General features: G+C 43.9%; 1 protein-coding gene across 2 annotated transcripts in view; it reads right to left on the bottom strand.

The window, feature by feature from the left end:
* Window positions 1-1,312: 1,312 nt before the first annotated feature.
* Window positions 1,313-27,098, bottom strand: part of selenoe (selenoprotein e) — a 36,133-nt gene continuing 10,347 nt past the window's right edge. For both annotated transcript variants that reach the window (XM_060843953.1, XM_060843952.1), the window contains exons 2-4: window positions 3,248-3,324; window positions 2,795-2,873; window positions 1,313-1,582 (exon numbers count right to left, since the gene is read on the bottom strand). In XM_060843953.1, coding sequence (XP_060699936.1) covers window positions 1,439-1,582; window positions 2,795-2,873; window positions 3,248-3,324 — 300 coding nt within the window. In that variant the 3' untranslated portion in view covers window positions 1,313-1,438. The remainder of the gene's footprint in view (window positions 1,583-2,794; window positions 2,874-3,247; window positions 3,325-27,098) is intronic.

Raw genomic sequence — 27,098 nt, forward strand, 5'->3', positions numbered from 1 at the left:
TGATACCACCAGGGACATTATTGATGTCCCTGTCACTGGGTATCTCCATTGAGATGAACTGATCAGCCACTCTGTTTAATGAGGAGCTGTTGAAGCTGGTGGTCTCTTCACCAACACCTGAATATTTACAAGAGGTGTACAGACCAACAGAAAGGCTTGAGGTGCTGCACTATAGAGAGCCTTGAAATTGCAACTCTCTCCAAGGCTGACTGCTCCTCCCCTTTGCACCCAGCAATGCTCAATTTCTTAGAACACTGCAGGGGGGTGGAAGGGTTTACACCCCCTTCACATTCCCTGTGGATTAGCAGGGGATCACACCCACAGGGATGGCAGAAAAAGGTTACCCTTCCAGCTGGTGGAGCAATGCTCATGAAGTGTAAAAGAACAGAATTGCTTTTCCACCCTCATCACTATGTTTCCTATCGGAATGCTGGATGGTCACTAATGTGGGGCACCATGGAGGTTTATCAGGTTGAAGATAGTTTATAAATGCAACCTGTAGGGTTTGTGGGGTGCAATAGTCATGTCATTATCTCTGGATCTGGAGACTGCATTTAAGCCCACCTGCTCCAGAGGAATATGGTACTGTCTTTGAACAGATTGAATAAAAATATCTATGAATGCAAGTTGTTATTGTTGCATCAGGCATGTTCTAGTTCACTGTCTGTCACTAATTAGTGCTGACTTGAAAAATTAGCTCGGAGGTGGGGTGGGTCAACTAGCAAGAGGAAGCTCTATTCTGCTGCGTCTTGGTCTCCATTTATACTCACTCGATATGTGGGAGTCACTGTCCATCTCTAATTATCCTTGAGAAGGTGGCTGGTGAGCAGCCTTTGTGAATCATTGCAACACTGAGGGTGTAGTGCTGTTAGGAAGACCATTCCAAGATTTTGACCTGGTGACAGTGAAGGAACAGTGATGTCATTCCAAGTCATCATGAATGGCTTGAAAGGAAACCTGCAGATGGAGATGATCGTGGGAAATGATATTCTCAATCAATTAAAGCATACCGTGACGATTTTCCAAATGCATCGTGCCAGTGAATTGTTAAATCATTCTGTTCAGGAAAAAAGTATGACTTTTCTTGCGTTAGTAAGCTAAGGAAATATTCTCCCATTAATAGAGCAGCATCAAGTGATTGACACTCTGTATCTGACCTGTGCTATGTTCGACCTGGGTGTACTTCATGAAAATTGTAAAGGGAGCATTTCTCTGCACTGAATGATTCTTCATGCAAAGCCAAAATAGAACAGATTGCAAAGGTTAAGGATGAGTGCTGGGTTTTTTTTATTCTTGAAGCATTTCCCACACCAAGAAGCAGACATTCAGTTCGAGCCCTGACTGTTGACTGCCTTTTAGACTCGAACATCATCGGTGCATTTTGGAAGTCATCTCCACACTGAATGTGCAGTCACCACTGTGCATGACATTCATTGATTTACAGCTCATCTCGTGGAGCTTTTAATGGAAAATGCTGGAATTCCTTTGGGACTTCTTCTCCCTTCGCTGACTTTTTGTAAAATCCCAATGATTCAAGGAGAGCTGAAAGCTGATCGGCCGTCATATCCCTTACCAGGTAACGCTAAAGGAAGGAGAGCAGAAGGAGCTCAGTGGAAAGACATTTCTATAAGACATCATTTGGAACAATTATCTTCCACTGCTAGCAACTACTTTTGATAAAATTACATGGAGAAAGTAAAAGAAAAAAATCAACTGATCACTAATTGTCATTTCCTAGAGAAGTTGGGATTGCAGAATAGGTTAAGAGGGGATTTAATAAAAGTGTTCAAACACATGAGGGGTTTTGATAGAAACTGTTTCCATTTCCAGATCAGTCAATAGCTAGAGGACGTATTGGCAAACGAATCAAAAACAATTCGGGGATAAATAGGATCCATTATGATCCGAATTACACTGCTTGAAAGAATGGTCAAAGCAGATTCAGTAGTACCTTTCAAACAAAGAATTGGATTGCAATGCTATGGGGAAAGAGTAGGAGAGCAAGATTAATTAGAGAGCTCTTTCAAAGTGATGACACATGCACAATGGGCCAATTGGCCTCCCTCTGTGCTGGAAGATACTATTATTTGTAACTGTTAGCTTGTGGTCTGAGGCCATCAGCAGAGTGAAATGCTGCACAATAATCTTTTATTTTTACATGGGATGAGAGACACTCTGCACAACAAGGGTCAGGTGTGGATGCTCTTGCATTAGTCAACTGACTGACATAAACATGAGAAATGGGGTTTTATTGTATCACCAGAAAACCAAAGATCAGATCCCTAGCCTACTTCTGAGATCAACTGAGAATTTGTTAGCCTCTATTAAATCATTCTTTGTTAAGTGCTGACTCTAATTACTCACTGCAAGACCTGTCCTGACACAGGAGGTCAGTATATCAATGACAAACCATTCAGCTGCAGTTCCTGCTCCCTTTTCTTTCGTAGCGATAATGAGCAAAAGCATTTATTGAGCAGCATCCTTTGTGCATATTTTTCAGTGTCTCTGTCCATCTCTCTCCCCATCTGTATTATTCATCCTTTTCTTTGCTGACTTCCTTTGTTTTTCTTTTCTCATGCGAACGTTTGCATGTCTGCATGTCTTCCCCTCTTCTGGTTAAGTGTAGCGTGTTTAGTACACCCTTGTTTCTTAATCCATACTTGTTTGTTCTGTGTGCTGCTGTCTGACTGAACAGGTCATTAGGCACAAGAAAGACTCAAAATATTGAGTAGGTAAGTCTGAATCCTTTCTTTTAAAGATTTGCATAACAAACAAAATTGAAGCAAAAACTGACCTGAACAACTTCATCCTTCAGATTGTAGAAGAGGAGCTCAGGTTCCTTATCATCCTGTAAATCATACTGCAGATTGTGACTGAAGGATGGAGTTAAGGAAACTGTCTATGAAATCCACTGGTGGAGAGCATGGGATCTTTTGCCAGTTCTTGAGAGGTCATTGCTCACTATGCAATCTTACATTCGACTAGAAAACCGATGACTCTACCAACCAATTATGTAGGAACTATCCATTGCTGCTTGAGTAACGTTGAATATCAGAAATATCGATGGGCACACAGAATTGTAAGGATATTACTTAACCTGTTAGCAATTACTCCAGACTTTGGAAGCCTTAAATCCAGAAGATTACATAGCGTGTTTACAGCTCCAGTGAATCCCACATGTGAAAGAAAGAACAGGAATGAAAGTGCACAACACTTGTCTCCTCATTAAGGTCATACTAAAGGATACTACAATGCCAATCGGTTCATAAGAAACTCATACAACTCTGGCATCTTCTTGATTGATCATCCAACCAAACTAGGAGCCTAAAAAACAAAAGCAAAATGCAGGATTAACTGGGTGCAGAGTGGGTGAAATGATCTGAATCAGTTATTGGGTCAGTTACTGTAACCCATGCCTCTGGTTGGCGCCTTTAATATGTATTTCACTGTGCACACAAATACAAGCCAATTCTACTCCAGGTTCTTCCATTCTTAGAATCAATATCAGACAGCAGTATTGGAACCAAAATCTGGTGTATCATTTAAGTTGAGTCTGCTCCACTGTCTTACATTAAGGTCTTACATTAAGGCCTGGTTTACACAGTCAAAACAGGCACACAGGGCTGGGAAACTTCCCAACGCACTTCACCCAGCACTGGAGAAGTGTCCTGAGTAATGGGTGGGGTTTGGGGGAGGGAGTGTGGGTACTTACTGGAGTCAAAGCCAGAAACAGTCTGGGGGGTAACTGTGGGCTGCTGTGCTGACATTCTGATGACTTGGTGCTCTAGTACTTTGTCTCAGTTGTGTTTTGAATCTCACCCTTGCCCATTGGGCACACACTCTCCTCATACGGCCCTTCTCCCTGTGAACCCTTCTGTCTATCACCTACTTCCCCTCATACTTACAATAAAATCTATGCCCCTCATACCCTCTGTGCCAACAGATTCCCCTCGGCTGAACGCTATGACCTCTTGTACCATCCATGTATATTCAACCCGTGATATATTATGGCCACCATGTCAACTTATGTCCTCTACTGATTCCCATTGCCACCTACATCCCAACTTCACTTTAATACAAAACATACCAATACATGATTCCCTGCCTGCCATCACTTGGCCCTGCACACTCCATATTAACTCATCAGTATTAAGATTACACAAAGGACGTGGGCTTTGCTGACTACTCCCATCTCTAGCTGACCTTCCTAAGGTGCTGCCTTCCTGAACCACTGCAGTCTCTTTGTTGTTGCTGCACCCACAATGCTTTTACAGATGGTGTTCTAGGATTTTAACCCAGTGTTACTGAAGAACAGTGATATATTTCCAAGTCAGGATGGAGAGTGGTGTGAAGGGACATTTGCAGATGGTGAAGTTTTCATATAGCTGGAGCCCTTGTCTTTCTGTATGGAGGAAGATGCTGTCTCAGGAATCTTGTTGAATTTCTGCAGTGCATTCTGTAGATAGTGGTCACTGCTGCTACTAAGTGTCAGTGATTGTAAGAGAGAATGTTTGTTGATGAAGTGCCAATAAGTGGGCTGCTTTGTCCTGAATGATATCAAGCATCTTGAGCATTGCTGGAACTGCACCCATTCAAACAAGTGGAGAGTATTCCATCACACTCTTGACTTGTGCCTTGTAGATAGTGGACAGGAAGTGAGTTACTCACTGCAGAACTCCTGATCTGTAACCAGCTCTTGTCATCACAGCATTTATTTGGCTAATCCAGTTCATTATCTGACCAATAATAATGCCTAGCAAGTTGATAACGGGGGAAATCAGCAATAGTAATTCCATTGAATCTCAATTGGATGCTAGTTGGATTCCCTCATGTTTGGGATGGTTATCACCTGTCACGTGTTGTGACATGAAGGTTACTCACCACTTGTCAGCACAAGACTGGATGTTGTCTAGGTCTTGCTGTGTTTGGACATGAACTGCTTCAGCATCTGAGAAATCATGAATGGTGCTGAAAATTATGCAGTTGTATACTGACCTTATGATGGAGGAGAGTCATTAAGGAAGTGATTGAAGATGGTGGGAGCTTGGATGCCTCCTTGCAGAACACCTGCAGAGATGACCTGGAGCTGAGACGGACCTGCTACAACTTCAACCATCTTACTGTGGGCCAGGTAAGACTCCAGACTGTGGAGATATTACCCCCAATTTCTACTGACTCCAGTTTTGCTAGGGTTCCTTCATACCACACTCAATCAAATGTAACTTGGTGTCAAGAGTAGTCATTCCCACCTTCCCTCTGGAATTCAGCACTTTTGTCCATGCTTGAACTAATGCTGTAATGTGGTCAGGAACTGAATGGCCCGAATGGAAGCCAAACCAAGCATCACTGAGCAAATTATTGCTGAGTAAGTGTTGATGACACTGTTGATAACCTTTCCATCAGTTTACTGATGATCGAATGTGAACTGATGGAAATTGATCAACAGGCTATTGCACTGGAGACAGCGCAGAAGAGATTCTCCAGGGTATTGCCTGAGCTGGTGAATTGCAGCTACAGAGAAAGGCTAGATTAGATTAGATGAGATTAGATTCCCTACAGTGTGGAAACAGGCCCTTCGGCCCAACAAGTCCACACCGACCCTCCGAAGAGCAACCCACCCAGGGCACATTCCCCTACATTTACCCCTAACACTACGGGCAATTTAGCTTGGCCAATTCACCTAACTTGCACATGGTTAGCTTCTTGTCCTTAGAGCAAAGGAAGCTGAGGAAGGACCCGGTTAAAATATATAAAATCCTGTGGGGATATGCAGGGCAAATAGGAGGAAACCCTCCCTTAGTAAAGGGATCAATAATCAGGGAGCATAGGTTTAAGGCAAAGGACAGGAAGTTTAGAGAGGTTTTGGGGAAGAATTGGGATGGGGCGGGTATCTGTAACACACTGCATAAAAAAGGTGGTAGAGATGAAACTCTCACAACATTGGGTGATTCTTAATTTGATGTAACATGCAAGGCTACTGGCCAAATGCTGGACGTGGGACTAGAGTGGATAGGTGCTTGATGACCAGCATAAACATAATGGACCGAAGGGCCAATGTTGTAAGACTCTATGACCATTATTGTAAGCATGAAATTCACTCCTGTTCTCCTCCCTGAGCTCGCACCAGATAAAAGCCAAGATATCCCCCTCAGTCTCAGCTTCTAACTGAGACTCAGGATAGGGGAATCCTACCTTCCCATTCTTCTACAACATACAGGTCTTTATTTTAAAGGTGAAAATGTGTTGCTGGAAAAGCGCAGCAGGTCAGGCAGCATCCAAGGAACAAGAAATTTGACGTTTCGGGCATAAGCCCTTCATCAGGAATGAGTGTCATTCCTGATGAAGGGCTTATGCCTGAAACATCGAATTTCCTGTTCCTTGGATGCTGCCTGACCTGCTGCGCTTTTCCAGCAACACATTTTCAGCTCTGATCTCCAGCTTCTGCAGACCTCACTTTCTCCTCGTTTATTTTAAAGGATAAGGCTTCCCCCTTCATTATTTCATGCTTTTTCTAGACTTGGCAATGTCCTGCAATATGGGCTTTGCCTTTCTCTCAGCTGCTTAATGGTGAAAGAGGGTACTTACAGCCAGTGTCGCCCGAGCTATCTCCATTTCTTCACGATTCACCTCTTTTGCTGCCTTCTGTCCATTGGCGTGATGGATAGTCAATGCCACAGCACACAAAAGCAATGCCAGTGACATCTTCCCAAAGAGACCGACTGAGGACCACGTGGCACATGCATGACTTATAACCAACTGAAGGCTAAACCATTGTCCAGAGGGAGAAGACCCAGTGAGCACTGATACAAATTTACATTCCTCAGACTCGGGTAACTGGTATGCAGAAACAAATTAACTGTTGCACTGAGTTCATTAATGAGTACAGTGTTTCACTTGGCCTGTGCTTTCTGCAATATATCTATATGAAGATGGTCTAGTCCTTGTTCAGCCTGCACCAGGTGTCAGCTCACTTTCTTTCCCACGTAGGTATTAATGTTTAATCAAGGCAATAACCACACGTCAGCAGAACGTCTGGTGAGAGATGCCAAGTTGACAGCAGAAAGCTGCTCCATACTTCAGACCTCAGTCAGGCCCCAGGACCAGCTTAAAGAGAAGCTGGAGTTTTATTTTCCCCAGTAGACCAGCACACATCAGAAATGTAAAGCCTATGGATGCAAGTTTATAAGCTTGCAAATTCAGTGATATGGAAAACCCATTATTGACTTCCAGAAAATTATCCCAAAATCTCCATCCCTTTTCACTCAACAGCTGTTAAGGTAGAGTCATAGAAACAGACACAGCATAGAAACAGACCCTTCGGTCCATGCCGACTAAATATCCTAAACTCATCTACTCCTAATTGACAGCACTTGGCCCATATCACTCTAGCCTTTCCTATTCATAAACCCATCCAATTGCCTTTTAAATGTTGTGATTGTACCAGTTCCACCACTTCCTCTGGCAGCTCATTCCATACATGCACCATCCTCTGTGTGAAAAAGGTGCCCCTTAGGTCCCTCTTAAATCTTTACCCAATGCCCTCTAGTTTTGCTCTCCCCACCCCAGGGAGAAGACCTTGTCCATTTATTCTATCCATGCTCCTCATGATTTTATAAACCTCTGTAATGTTATCGCTCAGCCTCCGATGCTCCAGGGAAAGTAACTCCAGTCAAATCAGCCTCTCCCTATAGCGGAAATTCCCAATTCCAGCAACATCCTTGTAAATCTTTTCTGAACCCTTTCAAGTTTCACAACATCCTTCTGATAAGAAGGAGACCAGAATTGCATGCAGTATTTCAAAAATGACCTAACCAATATCCTGTACAGCCACAACATGACCTCCCAATACTCAATGCATTGACCAATAAAGACAAGAATATCAAATTCCTTATTCACTGTTCTATCTACCTGCGACTCCACCTTCAAGGAACTATGAACCTGCACTCCATGGTATCTTTGTTCAGCAACACTCCCCAGGGCCTTACCATTAAGTGTAGAGGTCCTACCCTGATTTGCCTTTCTGAAATGCGAACACCTAGCATTTACAAAGTATGTAAATTAAACTCCATCTGCCACTCCTTGGCCCATTGTCCCATCTGATCAAGGTGCTGTTGTACCTTCTTTGTTATCCACTACCCCAACTATTTGGGTTCATCTGCAAACTTACTAACTATACTTCCTAAGTTGACATCCAAAACATTTATATAAATGACAAAAAGTGGTGGACCCAGCACCGATCCTTGTGGCACTCCACTGGTCACAGGCCTCCAGTCTGAAAAGCAACTCTCCACTACCACCCTCTGTCTTGCACCTTCGAGCCAGTTCTGTATCCAAATGGCTAGTTCTCCCTGTATTCCATGTGATCTAACCTTGCTAACCTGTCTACCATGAGAAACCTTTGACTTTATTTTTGTTCTTTCATGGGACATTACCCATCCCTAATTTTCCCAGAGGGCAGTTCAGAGTCAACCACATTGCTGGGAGTCTGGAGTCACATATCTGCCAAACCAAGTAAGAACAGCAGACTTCCTTTCCTGAAGGACATTAATGAACCAGATGGGTTTTTCCTGACACTCAGTAACGGTTTCATGGTCATTACATCAGATCTCAATGTTTTTCTTATTGATTCAAATTCCACCATCTACCACAATAGGACTTGCGACTGGGTCCCCAGATTAATAAAAGGCCGTCATCTCTCCTACACTGGGAATGCCACTTCCTGTCTCTGAATAAAGGAGATGCCTTAGCAGAGGGGCATGGGTGTAAGTGCACACAGGTCTATAAAGGTGGCAGGACTGTATGACTATGATTCTTTGACTGATGGAAAGGTAGTTACAAATAATGCAGTGTTCTCAGCTTTGTTAGCTGGGGCAGAGAGTTCAAGAGGAAGAAGGTCATGTTGAACTTGTACTAGACACTTGTCCGACCTCAGCTGGAGTAGTGAATGCAGTTTCAGGTGCAACATTACAAGAAAAGTGCAGAAGACTGATTCCAAGAATCAGTTATGAAGAGAGATTGGAAAAGTTGGGACTATTCGCTTCGCAGAGACAAAGGCTCAGAGAAGATTGCTAGAGGTTTTCAAAATCATGAGCAAGCTTGTTTGTAAAATAGATTGGAAGGAGGTAAAAGGAATAAGAAGGCATAAGTTTAAAGTGATGTGCAAATGAAACAAGGCATGATGTGAGGAAAAGCTTTCTCAAACTATCTTTCTCAGGTAGTTCGGACATGGAATGCATTAGCCAGAGATGTGGGGAGGCAGGTTCAGTTGAGGCACTCAAGTGGGCGTTGGGTGATTATTGAATTGAATTAAATTGAATTAGAATTTACTTTATTGTCACATGTACTCAAATGAGTACAGTGAAAAGTTTATAAGCCACCATAACTGCGCCATCTTAGTTGCAAGGTACCTAGGTACAAATTCTTCAGTACAGTTCTCAGAAAAAAAACTACAAAGTTAAAGAAATAAAAGTCCAAATAAAAATAAATAAAAGGAACATAGAGATAAATTAGAAAATAGAGTAATAAAATCTTCAGAACAACAGTCCTTCCAACCCAGTCTATGCTGGCACCTAATTCTGAGACACGATCAGTTTTACTCGGCAAGTTAAGAACCATGTTGGGATTTTTGATGAAGTTACGATGACTGGCAGAGGCATGTGATATTGGCTTAACCCTTATAGAGATGCTAAGAGACTGTTTGATATGTGAGATTAATGATGTGACCATATAAAAATGCCTTATAGGTGAAGCCCAACTGGACTTGAAACAGGCACCACAACTGGCTTGGTGATTGGAAAATGCAGCAATAGGAGTATATGAGTTACAGGGTGTTCCGATGGAAGGAGACACCCTCGTCAGTCTTGGGGAACACCAGATGAGTGAAGGCAATTGCATGGCCTCATTCAAGACACATCCTGAACAGAGGGACTCTAGGCCAGCCCACAGCAAAACCCCAAAACAAAGCCACGCCTTAGCCAAACAGTTAAAACTTTCTTCAGAGTGCAGGCTGGCAAGCCATTGTAGTTGCTGCCGGTACTGAATGGCAAAATAGTCCCACTAGACCCAAACTGAGTAAGAAAACTCTTTGGCTGATGTCCAGGAGATTGCATTCCTGGAAAGCCCCCTTACCTCCGATTTTGAGGAAGTTAAATTACTGAGCAATGTCCAAATCAGAACTAATCAAAATAAATGTCTGGTTAAGCGGTCACCCAGTTCAAATAGAGGACAATACCAGAGCAGCTGTTTCAGTGATTGCAGAACCAATGTTTAACAAAATTCACTGTGAATGTCTTTCCTTAGGTTTGCACAAGACCTCAGCTGGACTGAGAACCTACACTGGGGAACTGTTACTGACTAACTTCGGTTCCAGTCTCTTATGAGAAGCAGTTGGTTGAGTTACCACTGACTGTAAGATTGATGGGGTGAAATAGTTTGAGAAAGATTCACCTGGATTGGCTCCATATTTTTTGATTAGACAATGGCTGCCTGAGTGAAGTCTTAATTAAATACCCGAAGGTTTCTCAGGAAGGTCTAGGAACTATCAAAGGAGCCAAGGCCACCTTGCATGTTGACCAGGGAGCAATTACACGATTGTGCAAGGTCAGTGCCACTTGCCTTATGGGCAAAAGTAGAGGCAGAAATCAGGAGGTGGGAAAGTGAAGGAATCATCATACCAGTTGCTCTGGTATTGTCCTCCATTTGAACTGGGTGACCACTTAACCAGTTTGCCGGATGTGCAGCACCAGTCGTATTGATTGTAAAGACTGGTGGGCCAGTTCACCTTTGTGGGAATTTTAAACAAATGGTAAATCACTTTTTGCAGCTGGATAAATAGCAAGTCCCTCACAGAGAGGATTTCTACACAAAGCCAGCAGTTTGGGGGGGAGGGGGGGGGGGGTGTGGGGGAGAGGAAGGGGCAGTTGTCCCTCATAATGCTGGAGATGTGTACTTGCTATTGTGGTGGGATGAGGATTCTCAGAGGTGAACTTTCAATTAATACCCCTAAGGGTTTGTATCAATATATAAGACTGCCATTTGGGGCATCATCAGCCTTTACCCCAGGCTGTCATTTATCGAGCTGACATGCTAATAACCGAGAAGACCAATATGGAGCGATTTGAGAAGCTGAACGTAGTCCTTAGATGTTTCTTCCAGGTGGCCATACGCCGAAGGAGGAAACATTTGTTCCAAGCACCCAAAGTGATCTAGATAAAAACAATGCAGATGCTGGAAACCAGAGTCTCGATTCGAGTGGTGCTGGAAAAGCACAGCAGGTCAGGCAGTATCCGAGGAGCAGGAAAATCGATGTTTCGGGCAAAAGCCCTTCATTAGGAATAGAAGCAGACAGCTTGAAGGGTGGAGAGATAAATGAGAGGAGGTTGGGGGTGGGGAGAAAGTAGCATAGAGTACAATAGGTGAACGGGGGTGGGGATGGAGGTGATAGGTCAGAGAGGAGGGTGGGGGAAGGTAGCAAAGAGTGCAATGGATGAATGGGGGAGGGGATGGAGGTGATAGGTCAGAGAGAAGGATGGAGAGGATAGGTGGAAAGGAAGATAGGCCGGTAGGACAGGTCATGAGGGTGGTGCTGAGCTGGACGTTTGGAGCTGGCGTAAGGTCGGGGGAGGGGAAATGAGGAAACTGGTGAAATCCACATTGATGCCATAGGAGTTGAAGTGATCTGAGGTGGAAAATGAGACGTTCTTCCGCCAGGCGTTGGGTGGTTAGGGAGCGGCGGTGAAGGAGGCCCAGGACCTGCATGTCCTCCACAGAGTGGGAGGGGGAGTTGAAATGTTGGGCCACCGGGCGGTGGGTTTGATTGGTGCGGGTATCCCAGAGATGTCCCCTAAAATGCTCTGCTAGGAGGTGTCCAGTCCCCCCAATGTAGAGGAGACTGCATTGGGAGCAACAGATACAATAAATGACATTGATAGATGCGCAGGTGAAACTTTGAAGGATTTGGATGGCTCCTTTAGGGCCTTGGATGGAAGTGAGGGGGGAGATGTGGGCGCAGGTTTTGCAATTCCTGCGGTGGCAGGGGAAAGTGCCAGGTTGGGAGGGTGGGTTGTTGAGGGGCATGGACAGTAGTCACAGAGGGAATGGCCTTTGCGGAAAGCAGATAGGGGTGGGGAGGGAAATATATCCCTGGTGGTGGGGTCCATTTGGAGGTGGCGGAAATGTCGTCGGATGATGTGGTTGATGCAAAGGTTGGTAGGGTGGAAGGTGAGCACTGTGTGTGGGGGGGTTCTGTCCTTGTTACAGTTGGAGGGGTGGGGTTTGAGGGCGGAGGTGCGGGATGTGGATGAGGTGCGTTGGAGGGCATCTTCAACCACGTGGGAAGGGAAATTATGGTCTCTAAAGAAGGAGGCCATCTGATGTGTTCTGTGGTGGAACTGGTCCTCCTGGGAGCAGATACGGTGGAGGCGGAGGAATTGGGAATAGTATTTTCCAGCACCACTCTAATCTAGACTCGAACTGATCTACCTCACTACAGAGTCACAATGCCAGGTAATACCCATTAGAAGATAAAGTGAGAGTGGTCAAAGGTGCCCTGGCTCCCATGTCTGTACTGGAGCTTAGGTCTTTTCTTGGGCTGGCGAATTATTGTGGAAAGTTCGTACATAACCTTGCCTCCATCCTGGCACCTTTGCAACAACTCCTAAAACTGGATCAGCGTTGGAAATGGTCACATAACCACACCATAGCTTTCAGGGAAGTGATAAAACACCTATCGTTATCTAAGGTGTTGGCACACTATGGTCCCAAGCGAGATCTGGTGTTGATATGCGTTGTCTCCTCATATGACATTGGCGTAGTATTAGCTCACGGGTGGCCCAATGGAGAGGAACGCTCAGTTACATATGAATCCAGGATGTTAGCTAATGCAGAGTGAAAATACACCCAGATAAAGAAAGGAGGTTTGGCTCTCATATTCAGAATCAGAAAGTTTCATCAATACTTTTACAGAGGTAAATTTATATTAATAATGGACCACAAACCCCTGTTATGTCTGCTTAAAGAGGACAAGGCAATGCTGCCCAGGGCTTCAGGTTGATTCAGTGGTGGACTCGAATTTGTGTAATTGCAAGTTGGGACATTGTCTGAGAGGCCAATTAATGAATGTGGATGCATTGAGCTGCCTCCCGCTGACAGGTACACAACTGTGGTACTGCCACAGGAAGAGTCCATAATTGTTTTACAATTTCTGGCCCCACTTCCAGTTACAGCTGATGATATCAGACTTTGGATGCAGAAAGATCCAGTCCTGGCAAAACTGAAATACCTGGTGGCGATGGGGGAAAGCAAAGGGCCATCACAACCAGAACTGAAACCCTTTTTGGACCCAGAGAGACCAGAACACAGTGGAGGATGGTATATCATGGGGATTAAGAGTGATTGTCTTGAACAAAGGTCGCTGCCAGATACTGACTGAACTCCAGCAGGATCATCCAGGGGGTTCCAAAATGGTGAGAGGTTATGTCAGGTGGCCAGACTTGGATGCAGACATAGTCACATTGGCGGACAGTGCCCAGCGTGCCAACCAGGACAGAGATTACTGCTAGCACCTCTGCTACATTCATGGGATAGCTGGGTATACCCTGGAATTCGCTACATGTGTCTGCGCAGGTTCTTTCATGGGCACAATGTTCTCAGTCATTGTGGACGCCCATTCACAGTGGTTGTACATGCATAAAGTTAATTTCTCAAACATGGGGACGGCAGTAGAAAAACCGTGAGTATCTTTTGCAATACATGGACTCCACAGATAACAGGTCATTGTTTACCAGCATAGAATTTGAGTATTTCCTAAAGTCGAATGGTATTTGTCATATAAAGACAGCTCCATACCCACCATCATCCAATGGGGAAAAAGAGCAGTCCAAACCTTGAAGGCAGGCTTACAGAAAGAGCCTACAGCTTCTTTAGATACCAAACTGTCCTGGTTCCTATTTGACCAAAGGGCCGAGTTAGCTCATGCAACTACAGGAATAGCTCCAGCAGAGTTACTCATGAGGCAAAGACTCTGCACCAGGTTAAATCTGATCTTTCCGGGGGAGAGGTGAAACAACATCAGGAATGCTAATGCTGGACACAAGACTCCAGTAAGCGAGAGAGAAGCGAGAGAGACAGTTTACTTCAGGGGACGAAGTTTGTTGTGGGAACCATGGGATTGGCCCTGCATGGGTAAGAGGCGTGGTCAATGCCAGGTCAGGTCTCGTGATGTATAAAGTTCAGGTTGGTGCGATGGTCCTGAACAAGCACACAAACCATATGAAAGCTGCAAACTCACAAGCAGTACAGGAGCAAAACCTGCCCAACCCCCTCAGAACAGTCAGAACAGCTATTGGAAGCTGTGGGTTCTCCCTCTCCATCAAGCGTTGAAAGTACCTCTGAATCTGAGAGGGACATGTTAGATGTGGCTGCCTCAATGTTTTTGCCACCTGAAGATGAGAATGAAATTCTTCCAAGATGCTCCAGGTGCAAGAGGAGAACAACTAACTGGTACGCACCACCCGTATTGGAGGCAGGATAGGAGGAACCTGACCCAGTGCTACAAAAATAGAGATCCGGTCTATGTCCTCAGACTCAGAGGGGGAGGGATACAGTGATTGTAATTAGCTCAGCCAAATGGCGCTCATAGAATACGAGTTCCCCTGATTGGGGCTGTTAACCTGGTCTACTCAGGAAGCCCTGGCTGACAGATATAAACAGGAGTATTAGAGGTTTTTGTTATTCTGAGTGCTGGCTCTGAGGGAGCTGGATCAGTATCGAGGACTCTCCACATGCGTAAATAAAGGGAAACTTGGTAATAGGACACCAGCCTCTGTGGAGTTATTTCAGTGACCACTTTGTTAAATGTGTCACCTAGTTACCTCTCAGCACCAGAGTAACACCAGACACTGGGCCAATTACAGAATGCTGATCTCACAGTTTTGCAGCTGCAGAGACTCCCTGCTTGTGCGATCATCTGAGATACATGGAGAAACCAACACTTCCCAGATGGCACAGGATGGGTACTCCACAGAGCCAAGAGGATATTTCCTCTTTGAGGGCACTCTGGCACTAGTGGAGACAATTTAAGGAAAACAGGTCTCGCTTTCGAGATGTAGATGGGGAGAAATTAGTGTTTGGAATTCTCTTCCCCTGAAAAAAAGTGCATGCTGTATCTTTGAACTTAGTCAAAGCATAGTTCAATAGATTTTTGATAGACAAGAGGAGTCACGAGTTACAAGTGACAGACAGAAAAATGATGGTGCAGTCACAGTCAGATTAACCACAAACTCATTGAAAAGTGGAGCAGGCTTGTCGTCCTGGTCCAAGATCGAGGTTCCTCTGTCCCTGTGATGCTGTAATACTTTTAGTAGACCAGCATATTTTACAATTCATTTATCAAACTCTGTTAGATTTGGGAGTGAAGTCTGAAAGTGTAAGGTAAGTCCCAGAGGACAAATCCAGCCGTGTACTTTAAATAATTAATGCAACTCACCGCTCCAAAATGTGCTACATGGCAATATAATATTAATTACAAATTTCACAATGAAATATTCACATTGCTTTAACTTCAATTCCCAGATGTATGTTAGAGGATGCAGTCTAATCAAATAATCAGGAAGGTTCATATTTGAATAACAGATATCAGGAGTGAGTCACTTGCTGGAAGGATCAACAATAATTCATATGTAAGATTGTGAAGATGTGGGTGTCATTTAAAATCTGGAATCTAATTAAATGGTTTGAATATGGTTTATATGTGGAATCATGGATGTAAGAGACTGAGATACAGACCAAACAGTCACTCAGACTGAGCTCTAGATGTTCTGCATCATATTTTTTTGTTAAATATGAGCTACTTGTTCAAACTATTTGTTCATTTATGAAGTTTATTTCTTTATTTATAAGACACAGTTTATTTAGATCAGGTCTGGACTCTATAGCTATCATTTTTGGATTGCCTGGTTGTGCCAACCTTTCTGAATGTGCATATCTTTGATATAAGAAATCAAATATGAATAATACCTCATGATGTGAAGCAAATGGCAAAGTTACTCTGGTCTTAGCAGACCATAGGGCTGCTTTCTCATTAGAGAGACAACGAGTGGTTGGTTAACCCAAGGTCATCACACCTCAGGTAAGTGGAGGATTGAGAAGGAGACCCCTTGATGATGACCAGTGAAGGAATTGGAGCCATATTGTTTGCATCACTCTGCTTTGAAGATCAGCTATCCAACCATCTGAGCTAACTGATCACCCAGTGATGACTATCACACACTTCCAACTTCAATCAATAACAAAAAAAATTAATGCAAACCCAGGTGGTATTTGTTTTTGTGTCTCATTGTCCTCGAAGTTGAGCCAATCTTCCAATGCCATTTATTTGAAGCTTTGCAATTCCTTAGATTGACTGAAATATTATTAATTGTTGATGCTGTCGTGCCTTTTCTGGGTTTGTCCAATTTAAGTCATGAACAAAGTTAAAAATCACACAACACCAGGTTATAGTCCAACAAGTTTAATTGGAAGCACTAGCTTTCGGAGCGATGCTCTTTCATCAGGTGCACAATGACCTAATGAAGGAGCATCGCTCCAAAAGCTAGTGTTTCCAATTAAACCTGTTGGACTGTAACCTGGTGTTGTGAGATTTTTAACTTTGTACACCCCAGTCCAACACTGGCATCTCCAAATCATAAGTCATGAACAATTGCAACAAATGTCCATTGGATGGTGCTGTCTACCCATGAACCAAACATCAAGTGGCAAACTCAAACCACAAGAGAAAAACTTCTGTAACAGGGAGATTACTATCGATAAAATGCAACCTGAATCATAACGCCACAGAACCCTCCCAGATCCAGCACTCATATCAGGGACACCCTTGACATTAACAGGAACCTTGTGAAACATTTTACAACACATTTAAAGCAAGATTATTAAAGTTCCAGACTCAGTTTTCCTATAGTATGGAAGAGGAATCTTCATGACTCATGTCTGTTAACAGGAAAATCAGCATGGCCCCCATTTCTCAGAACCACAAATCTGTCTTCTTTTCCCCTAGAAATTCATTGCTCTTGATTTACTTTTATGTTCTCTCCAGCTTTGATAATATATCCTTTGCACTATAATTGATCGTTAATTAAAGTTTCTTCATTGAGCAATTCCTTAACTATAGTTGACAACATGGACCTACTAAGTGGAGTGACCAAATATTTACTCATGAAGATGTTGTCCTTGAATGAACCCGACTGTCAGTACAGTGTATGCATGTTTTAGCCATCTCAGATAAATACTGAGATAGCAGTGTGCAGATTGTTTACTTACAAGAATTTTTAAATACTTCTGCAGTCAGGAAATGCAATTACAGCTTAGCATCTGAATATCTTCTGTGTTTGACTCTTTACTTTGCTCTGAGTATACTCCCAGGCCTAACCAACCGAGCACAGATCAGTTACCAAATTCAAATAAACAAACTCAAAAGAATCGAATCTACACTATGCAGACTCTCCACTGTTAAAATGTTGCCTACAGTATAGCAGTCTAAATACTCAGTTGGCAGCTTCAGATCCAGCCAATCACTGTCCATACAATCACACCTTTAATGCATATGTTCCTTTGTTCACTCACAAGTGCACCAGCTATTAACAAGGACACTCCAGCAGAACAGAGACATCCCAACTCTGCAATTGCAATTATTGAGTTAACACCCCATATGTGGTTTGATTCAATCCTGCAATCACTTGGTGCCTTAAAGGGTATTATCTTTAGGTAATGATGGAAAAGATAAACCACATCAGTGGTGTCAGCAGAAACTCACATGATTTGAAGAAAATTTTCACTATAATTAGATTAGATTCCCTACAGTGTTGGCCCTTCGACCCAACAAATCCACACCGACCCTCTGAAGAGTAACCCGCCCAGACCCATTTCCCTCTGACTTATGCACCTAATACTATGGGCAATTTAGCATGGCCAATTCATCTGACCTGCATATCTTTGGATTGTGGGAGGAAAATGGAGCACCCAGAGGAAATCCACGCAGACAATATGCAAATTCCACACTGCCAGTCGTCTGATGCTAGAATTGAACCTGAGACCCTGGTGCTGTGAGGCAGCAGTGCTAACCACTGAACCACTGTGCCGCCCCCATATATTAGCAGAACATGTTACTTCGTGGTACAGAACTTGAATCTTGCTGAAAAGTCAGTCAAACTGCTGTTATCTTGTTCACGTCAGGACAAACACACAAACGCCAAACTTCAAACAGTCCTAACAATTTTTAGATTAGATTCACTATGGATCCACACCAACCCTCCAAAAAGGAACCCACCGAGACCATTCCCCTATCCTATATTTAACTCCAACTAATGCACCTAACAATATGGGCAATTTAGCATGGCCAATTCGCCTGAACGACACATCTTTGGATTGTGGGAGGAGACCGAAGCACACCCACAGGGAGAACGTGCAAACTCCACACACACAGCCGCCAAAGGCAGAAATTGAACCTGGGTTCCTGGCGCTGTTAGGCAGTGGTGCTAACCACTGAGCCACCATACTGCCCAATTTATATTAAAGGAGAAAAAGATGCAGATTAATTGACAAGTTGACTGTGATTGATTGAGGTATTGTTATTGAAACAGCAACGGGGAACTATAGCCTCCTCGCATCCCCAGATAAATCAAAAATGCACAAGGCTTGAATGTGTTCCTTTTGGTTGGATAGAACATTCCTTGTGTGCAAATTATATCACTCATGTGATGTATAAATGGGCCATATCACAAGCTTGACTGATCATCTTCAATTGATTATTCAAGTGGCTATAAGCACACTCAGAATGGTTCATCTAGTGCTGCTCAACTGCAACATCATATCTGACTAGAAACATTTTGTTTTAGTGTTGCATGTTGTGCATTGTGTGAGTACAGGAAGCAGCACAGTGGCTCAGTGGTTAGCACTGTTGCCTCACAGCACCAGGAACCTGGGTTTGATTCCAGCCTCAGGTGACTGTCTGTGTGGAGTTCGCACAGTCTCCCCGTGTCTCCTCCTGATATCCAGGTTAGGTGAACTGGCGGTGGGAAGTTAGATGGATTAGTCATGGGAAATGCAGGCTTACAAGGATATGGGCGGGGAGGGGGATGAGTTGGTGTGGACATGCTAACCGGTCGAAGTCAGAGAGTGGTGGTAGATGGTAAATATTCAGCCTGGAGCCCAGTTACAAGTGAAGTTCCGCAGGGATCAGTTCTGGGTCCTCTGCTGTTTGTAATTTTTATTAATGACTTGGATGAGGGAGTCGAAGGGTGGGTCAGTAAATTTGCAGATGATACAAAGATTGGTGGAGTTGTGGACAGTGAGGAGGGCTGTTGTCGGCTGCAAAGGGACTTAGATATGATGCAGAGCTGGGCTGAGGAGTGGCAGATGGAGTTCAACCCTGCCAAGTGTGAGGTTGTCCATTTTAGAAGAACAAATAAGAATGCGGAATACAGGGTTAACGGTAGGGTTCTTAGTCAGGTGGAGGAACAGAGGGATCTTGGGGTCTATGTACATAGATCTTTGAAAGTTGCCACTCAGGTGGATAGCGCTTGTAAGAAGGCCTATGGTATATTAGCATTCATTAGCAGAGGGATTGAATTCAAGAGTCGTGAAGTGATGTTGCAGCTGTACAGGACTTTGGTTAGGCCACATTTGGAGTACTGTGTGCAGTTCTGGTCGCCTCACTTTAGGAAAGATGTGGAAGCTTTGGAGAGGGTGCAGAAAAGATTTACCAGGATGTTGCCTGGAATGGAGAATAGGTCGTACGAGGATAGGTTGAGAGTTCTCGGCCTTTTCTCGTTGGAACGACGAAGGATGAGGGGTGACTTGATAGAGGTTTATAAGATGATCAGAGGAATAGATAGAGTAGACAGTCAGAAACTTTTTCCCCAGGTACAACAGAGTGCTACAAGGGGACATAAATTTAAGGTGAAGGGTGGAAGGTATAGGGGAGATGTCAGGGGTGGGTTCTTTACCCAGAGAGTGGTGGGGGCATGGAATGCGCTGCCCGTGGGAGTGGTAGAGTCAGAATCATTGGCGACCTTTAAGTGGCAATTGGATAGGTACATGGGTGGGTGCTTAATCTAGGATAGATGTTCGGCACAACATCGTGGACCGAAGGGCCTGTTCTGTGCTGTATTGTTCTATGTTCTATGTTCTATGTCAAGCCAAATGGCCCATTTCCACTCTGTAGGGATTCTATGAATGTGCATTCTGCCAATTGCAAACAATTGAATCAATCAATCTCACACCTGCACACCCTGAGATTCAGATACAACATTAGCAGAATGTTTGCATTCCCTATGAGTGGAATGATTACTGCACGTAGCAGCATGAAATTGTTTCCTTAACCTGTTGTTCAAAATTATTTGACCTATTTTACCTTTCCAGGATAACTTGCAGTAGACTAAGCACATCTCAGGTGGAGAAAATGGTGGTCCTTGGATCATTTGTGAGTTTGCACAATACGTAGGAAAGACTATTATCCTACAGGATTGCTTTGATGTGCTTTGATTCAGCATCAAGCTCACAAGGCAGAGGAAATGGCAAGGCCCTTATTTACAGGATTGTTGATAAAACTAATCTAGTAGCCCATCCAGGTGGACAAATCCCAAGATTTGTGTTGGCCAGTGAAAGCAGGCTTGCTCCAGGCAACAGCGGTTAACCCATTAGCTGATTCGTTTTTTTTAATCTACATATTGAGAAAAGACAGCACTGAAGACCATGCAGAGGAGATTCACCAGGATGGAGTCTTTCAGTTAACAAGTAAGTCTGGGTAATCTGGTATTGTTTTCCTCAGAGCAGATGGGGTTTGGGGGTGGGGGGGTGGGGTGCTCCTGATTGAGGTCTACAAAGGTAAGAGTGGTGTTGATAGGGTAGATAAGGAGAAACATTTTCCTTTAGCGAGGGAACAGCAAACAAGGGGCTCAGTTTTGAGTAAAGTGAGGATGGTTACAGATGATCCGAAGATTTTTCACCTAGCGGACCGTGGGTACGTCAACCTCACTGTTTTGGTTTAGAGATACATATTGGACTTGACACCAGGGACAACTTTTCTGTTTATCTTCAAAATAATGCCATTGGACCTGTACTAATCCGCTGAGAGGGAAGTATGGTCCCCAAACAATTGCTTCATCTGAAGCATTCCCCCCCCTCCCTACCATACTCCCAGCCCAGTGGGTGCAGCACACCCTCAGTATAGTAGAACTTAGAGTCTGCGCTCAGGTGTCTGGAGTGGGGTTTAAAATGTGATGAGAGGGCAATGCATTGACACACAGAGTGGCAGTGGAGATAGCATTTTGATTCCTACCAGACTGAGCTGTCACTTAATTACCATAAACAAGCAAGATGAGGGTTGGGCTGAGGAGGGGAATGGAGGCACAGGTAAGTTAGTGCCCACCGGGTTTGGTATTATGTCATATTTTGTACAGTTTCAATGCTGTTTGCAGGCTGATTCTGATGAAATTTATCAGGTCTTTGCCTGTGAGGCAGCTGGGAGGAGTATCACTTCTCCCATGTCTAAGAACTCAAAAGGCCAAACAATTTATCAGCACTCGGGAAGTGGAAATCAAAACAGGAGATAAGGACCAGGGAGCTAAGTATGTTAATAATCTTCATGTGAGTTTACTTATTTACATGTGTTTTCACAGCAAAGAGAAAGAATCAGTCTATTCCGAAAAAACTCTGCAATCTAAATGAAAACTATACTAAACAGCTTGAAGTATGACACAAGGGGATGTTTTGAGTGTTGAGACTAGTCTTATGAGAACTGCCAGCCAAGGACCAAAGCACCGTCCCATTCAGGGTAAACATTTAGTGAAGCATTTGGCTTATCTGAAGGTCAAGGAGTTTCAGAGTACAGTTTATCAACAGGGAGGAGCAGAGAGAGACTTAAATTTAACATGCCACAATAAAGTGCAGAAGAACATAGCACAGTAATGTGTGACAGCCTGTATCAAGTCACACTGGCAAAGCTGCAAATCAAAATGGGCCAGAACTGTGTCCTATCGCCATTCATTTCTGGAGCTTCACTTGTTGCCAGTCAATTGGGTCTCAATATTAAAGCTAGTACTGCAGCTCTGGCCTAACATTTTCTCAATGCACCTTTAGTAAAGGCTACAGGTTCCAGCACCCTCCACACCCTCTGTTGAATTATGAAGCCCACACTTTAGCAGTTTAACTGGACTGTAGGTCTTACACAAAAACATCGAGCTGAGTCCGCTCAAAGGTCTCTGACCTTCAGCAGAAAGTGGCAAGGCCTCTCCCCCAGCTCCAGTCTATGCTAGAATTTTAATTTGTTGCTACGAAAAGTATCTTTTTGATGGAATGATCTCTGACCTTCTGCTGCATGTGTATTTCTGAAATGTGGAAGATAGATTCACAATGTTTGATTCTGCAGCTACATGTAATGATTTTCTCACAAGTGTGAATATCCTCCATTCTGCATTCAGTTCCACTCAGACTTAGAGGGAGCAGTCTGATACATTAGGGTTATATAACTCACTGTCTAAAGGGTAATTCTTTTTTCTTGTAATCAAAAAGATCAATCATCACTCTGGTTAGTAAGTTTGCAAATGACACAAAATTTGGAGGTGTAGTGGACAGTGAGGAAAGTTGCTTCGGAATATGATCCACACAGTCATGGTGGAGCAGATGATGGGGTTGCTGCCAATGTGCTTCTACTGCTCGGGCAGTCTGGGTTGGGAAGCCCCCCCACCTTCTGTATGGTCCAGACAGAGTATGCCACACCATCCTGGTGTGCTGTCCTCTGCACGATTGGAGCAAGCAATAAGATGATCCACTGGATGCTGAGGAACTTGTCCAGTCTTCTGAGGGGGAGGGGGAGGAGGAGGAGGAGGATGTTAGAGTGGAGGAAGCCTTCCTTATCCAGAACTCAGCCACTACAAGCCAGAAAGGACCCGACTAACATCCGGTTTCAGTAGGAATATAAAGACATCTTCGGTCATTAGGACATCATTTGGCTTGCATTGTGTGGTGAATTTCAGCCTCTATTGGTTTTGTTTGTTTTCTCTGTCACTGGCATTAATAATGTTTGGAATTGTCCAGTTGCTTGCCTATGTGTGATGATGCCCTACTGGACATAATGGCATAATGTGGGTGTCCAAGGGGCTTTGGAGATCCTTTGGAGTGGTGACTTAGAGCAAGATGCTTAAATGGAACATAGTTACAGACAGGTGCATTGGTTACAGACAGGTGGACCAGTGGTTTAACAGTGACTAGAGTGAGAGAATGGGGATTTGGTACTGGGGAGTGTCAGCCATACCAGCTACGTGCCATGAGCAATGCGGCTTTGTGACTGTCGTGCCATCATGTTGCCAATGAGGAGCAATTCTGGATTGCTGAGTCATGCCTGGGTGTACAGCAGCCTTTGAAAAATGGCACAGTCACAAGGGTCTTTTGAAGGATATTGGGTGAGTGGTGAGTTGTTTTGGGAACAGTCTGTGGTAAGATGGAGATGGAATCGGATGTGAAAGATGCCACAGAGGCAGGATGGGTAGTTAGTGGTGAGTCTGCTGAGACATGGCCAAGACTCCCAATAGGACTCACACCAAGAAACCTTCCAAAAACCCCGATGCAACTTGCACTTAGATTTTAAAAAAAATACAGATTCAACAACAAGTATCTATTGCAGAGCATTGTGATCACTTCTTTCACCTGTGATGTGTGTGTGTGAGTAAGTGAGTGATCTTTATGTGTGTATATTTGTGTGACTATCTCTGTGGAGTGAGTGCTTGTGCGCTTATGTTTGTGTAAACGAGTGTCTGTGGGTGTATTCATGTGTGTACGCACATTTGTGCATGTGTGTGTCTATGTGTGAGTATTTCTGTGAGAGTGTAATTATTTGTGTGAGTGAATGAATGTGTTTGAGTGTGTGAGTATTTATAGAGTCATATAGATGTACAGCATGGAAACAGACCCTTCGGTCCAACCTGTCCATACCAACCAGATATTCCAACCCAATCTAGTCCCACCTGGCCCATATCTGTATTCATATACCATTCCAGATGCCTTTTAAATATTGCAATTGTACCAACCTCCACCACTTCCTCTGGCAGCTCATTCCATACACGTACCACCCTCTGTGAAAAAAGTTACCCCTTAGGTCTCGTTATATCTTTCCCCTCTCACTCTAAACCTATGCCCTCTAGTTCTGGACTCTCCAACCCCAGGGAAAAGACTTTATCTATTTATCCTCTCCATGCTCCTCATGACTTTATAAACCTCTATAAGGTCACCCCTCAGCCTCCGACACTCCAGGGAAAACAGCCCCAGCCTGTTCAGCCTCTCCCTATAGCTAAAATCCTCCAACCCTGGTAACATCCTTGTAAATCTTTTCTGAACCCTTTCGAGTTTCACAACATCCTTCCGATAGGAAGGAGACCAGAATTGCATGCAATATTCCAACAGTGGCCTAACCAATGTTCTGTACATCCGCAACATGACCTCCTAACTCCTGTACTCAATACTCTGACCAATAAAAGAAAGCATACCAAATGCCTTCTTCACTATCCTATCTACCTGTGACTCCACTTTCAAGGAGCTATGAACTTGCACTCCAAGGTCTCTTTGTTCAGCAACACTCCCTAGGAGCTTACCATTAAGTGTATAAGTCCTGCTAAGATTTGCTTTCCCAAAATGCAGCACCTCGCATTTATCTGAATTAAACTCCATCTGCCACATCTCAGCCCATTGGCTCATCTGTTCAAGATCCCATTGCAATCTGGGTAACCTTCTTCATTGTCCACTACACCTTCAATCTTGGTGTCATCTGCAAACTTACTAACTATACCTCTTATGCTCACATCCAAATCATTTATACAAATGATGAAAAGTAGAGGACCCAGCACCGATCCTTGTGGCACTCCACTGGTCACAGGCCTCCAGTCTGAAAGCAACCCTTCACCACCACCCTCTGTCTTCTACCTTTGAGCCAGTTCTGTATCCAAATGGCTAGTTCTACCTGTATTCCATGAGATCTAACCTTGCTAACCAGTCTCCCATGCGGACCTCATCGAACGCCTTACTGAAGTCCATATGGATCACATCTACCGCTCTGCCCTCATCACTCTTCTTTGTTACTTCTTCAAAAACCTCAATCAAGTTCGTGAGACATGATTTCCCACGCACAAAGCCATGTTGACTATCCCTAATCAGTCCTTGCCTTTCCAAATACATGTGCACCCTGTCCCTCAAGATTCCCTTCAACAATTCTCTCACCACTGAGGTCAGGCGCACTAGTCTATAGTTCCCTGACTTGTCCTTACCACCTTTCAAAAACAGTGGCACCACGTTAGTCAAACTCCAGTCTTCCGGCACCTCACATGTGACTATCGATGATCCAAATATCTCAGTAAGAGGCCTAACAATCACTTCTCTAGCTTCCCACAGAGTTCTAGGGTACTCCTGAACAGGTCCTGGTCATTTATCCACTTTTATGCATTTCAAGACAGCACATTCATCCAGCACTTCCTCCTCTGTAAGATGGACATTTTTCAAGATGTCCCCATCTATTTCCCAACATTCTATACCATCCATGTCCTTTTCCACAGTAAATACTGATGCAAAATACTCGATTAGTATCTCCCTCATCTCCTGCAGCTCCACACAAAGGCTCTCATGCTGATCTTTGAGAGGCCCTATTCTATCATTAGTTACCCTTTTGTCCTTAATATATTTAGTATCTTCCCCATCTCCTGCGGTTTCACACATAGGCTGCCTTGCTAATCTTTGAGGGGTCCTACTCTCTACTTAGTTACCCTGTTGTTCTTAATGTAATTATAAAATTCCTTTGGATTCTCCTTAACTCTATTTGCCAAAGCTATCTCATGTCCCCTTTTTGCCCTCCTGATTTCCCTCTTAAGTATACTCTTACAGCCTTTATACTTTTCTAAGGATGCACTCGAACTATCCTGTCTGTACCTGACATATGCTTCCTTCTTTTTCTTAATCAAACCCTCAATTTCTTTTGTCATCCAGCATTCCCTATACCTACCATCCTTTCCTTTCACTCTGACAGGAATATATTTTCTCTGGACTCTCGTTATCTCATTTCTGAAGGCTTCCCATTTTCCAGCCGTCCCTTTACCTGCGAACATCTGCCCCCAGTCAGCTTTTGAAAGTTTTTGTCTAATACCGTCAAAATTACCCTTTCTCCAATTTAGAACTTCAGCTTTTAGATCTGGTCTATCCTGGTCCATCACTATTTTAGAACTAATAGAGTTATGGTCCCTGGCCCCAAAGTGCTCTCCCACTGACACCTCAGTCACCTGCCCTGGTCATGTTTTGCACCTTCTCTAGTAGGTACATCCACATACTGAATCAGAAAATTGTCTTGTACACACTTAAGAAATTCCTCTCCATCTAAACCTTTAAAACTATGGCAGTCACAGTCTATGTTTGGAAAGTTAAAATCCCTAACCATTACCATCCTATTATTCTTACAGATAACTGAGATCACCTTACAAATTTGTTTCACAATTTCCCTCTGACTATTGGGGGGGTCTATAATACAATCCCGATGAGGTGATCAACCCTTTCTTATTTCTCAATTCCACCCAAATAACTTCCCTGGATGTGTTTCTGGGAATATCCTCCCTCAGTACAGCTGTTGTGTTATCCCTTATCAAAAATGCCACTCCCCCTCCTCTCTTGCCTCCCTATCTATCCATCCTTAGCGTTTGTATCCTGGAATATTAAGCTGCCAGTTCTGACAATCTCTGAGCCATGTTTCTGTAATTGCTATGATATCCCAGTCCCATGTTCCTAACCCATGCCCTGAGTTCATCTGCCTTCCCTGTTAGGCCCCTTGCATTGAAATAAATGCAGTTTAATTTGTCATTTCTACCTTGTTCACTGCTTTGTCCCTGCCTGCCCTGACTGTTTGATTCACCTTTGTTCTCAACTGTACCAGTCTCAGATTGAAATCTTTCCTCACTATCTCCTGAGGTCCCACCGCTCACCCCTCCACACCCCTTCCCCCACCGCCCCCCTCCACACCCCCAACCAACCCCCCAACTTTCAAGTTTAAATCCTCCCGAGCAGCTCTAGCAAATCTC

The sequence above is a fragment of the Hemiscyllium ocellatum genome, chromosome 24, assembly GCF_020745735.1.
Source record: "Hemiscyllium ocellatum isolate sHemOce1 chromosome 24, sHemOce1.pat.X.cur, whole genome shotgun sequence".
NCBI classification, from domain to species: domain Eukaryota; kingdom Metazoa; phylum Chordata; class Chondrichthyes; order Orectolobiformes; family Hemiscylliidae; genus Hemiscyllium; species Hemiscyllium ocellatum.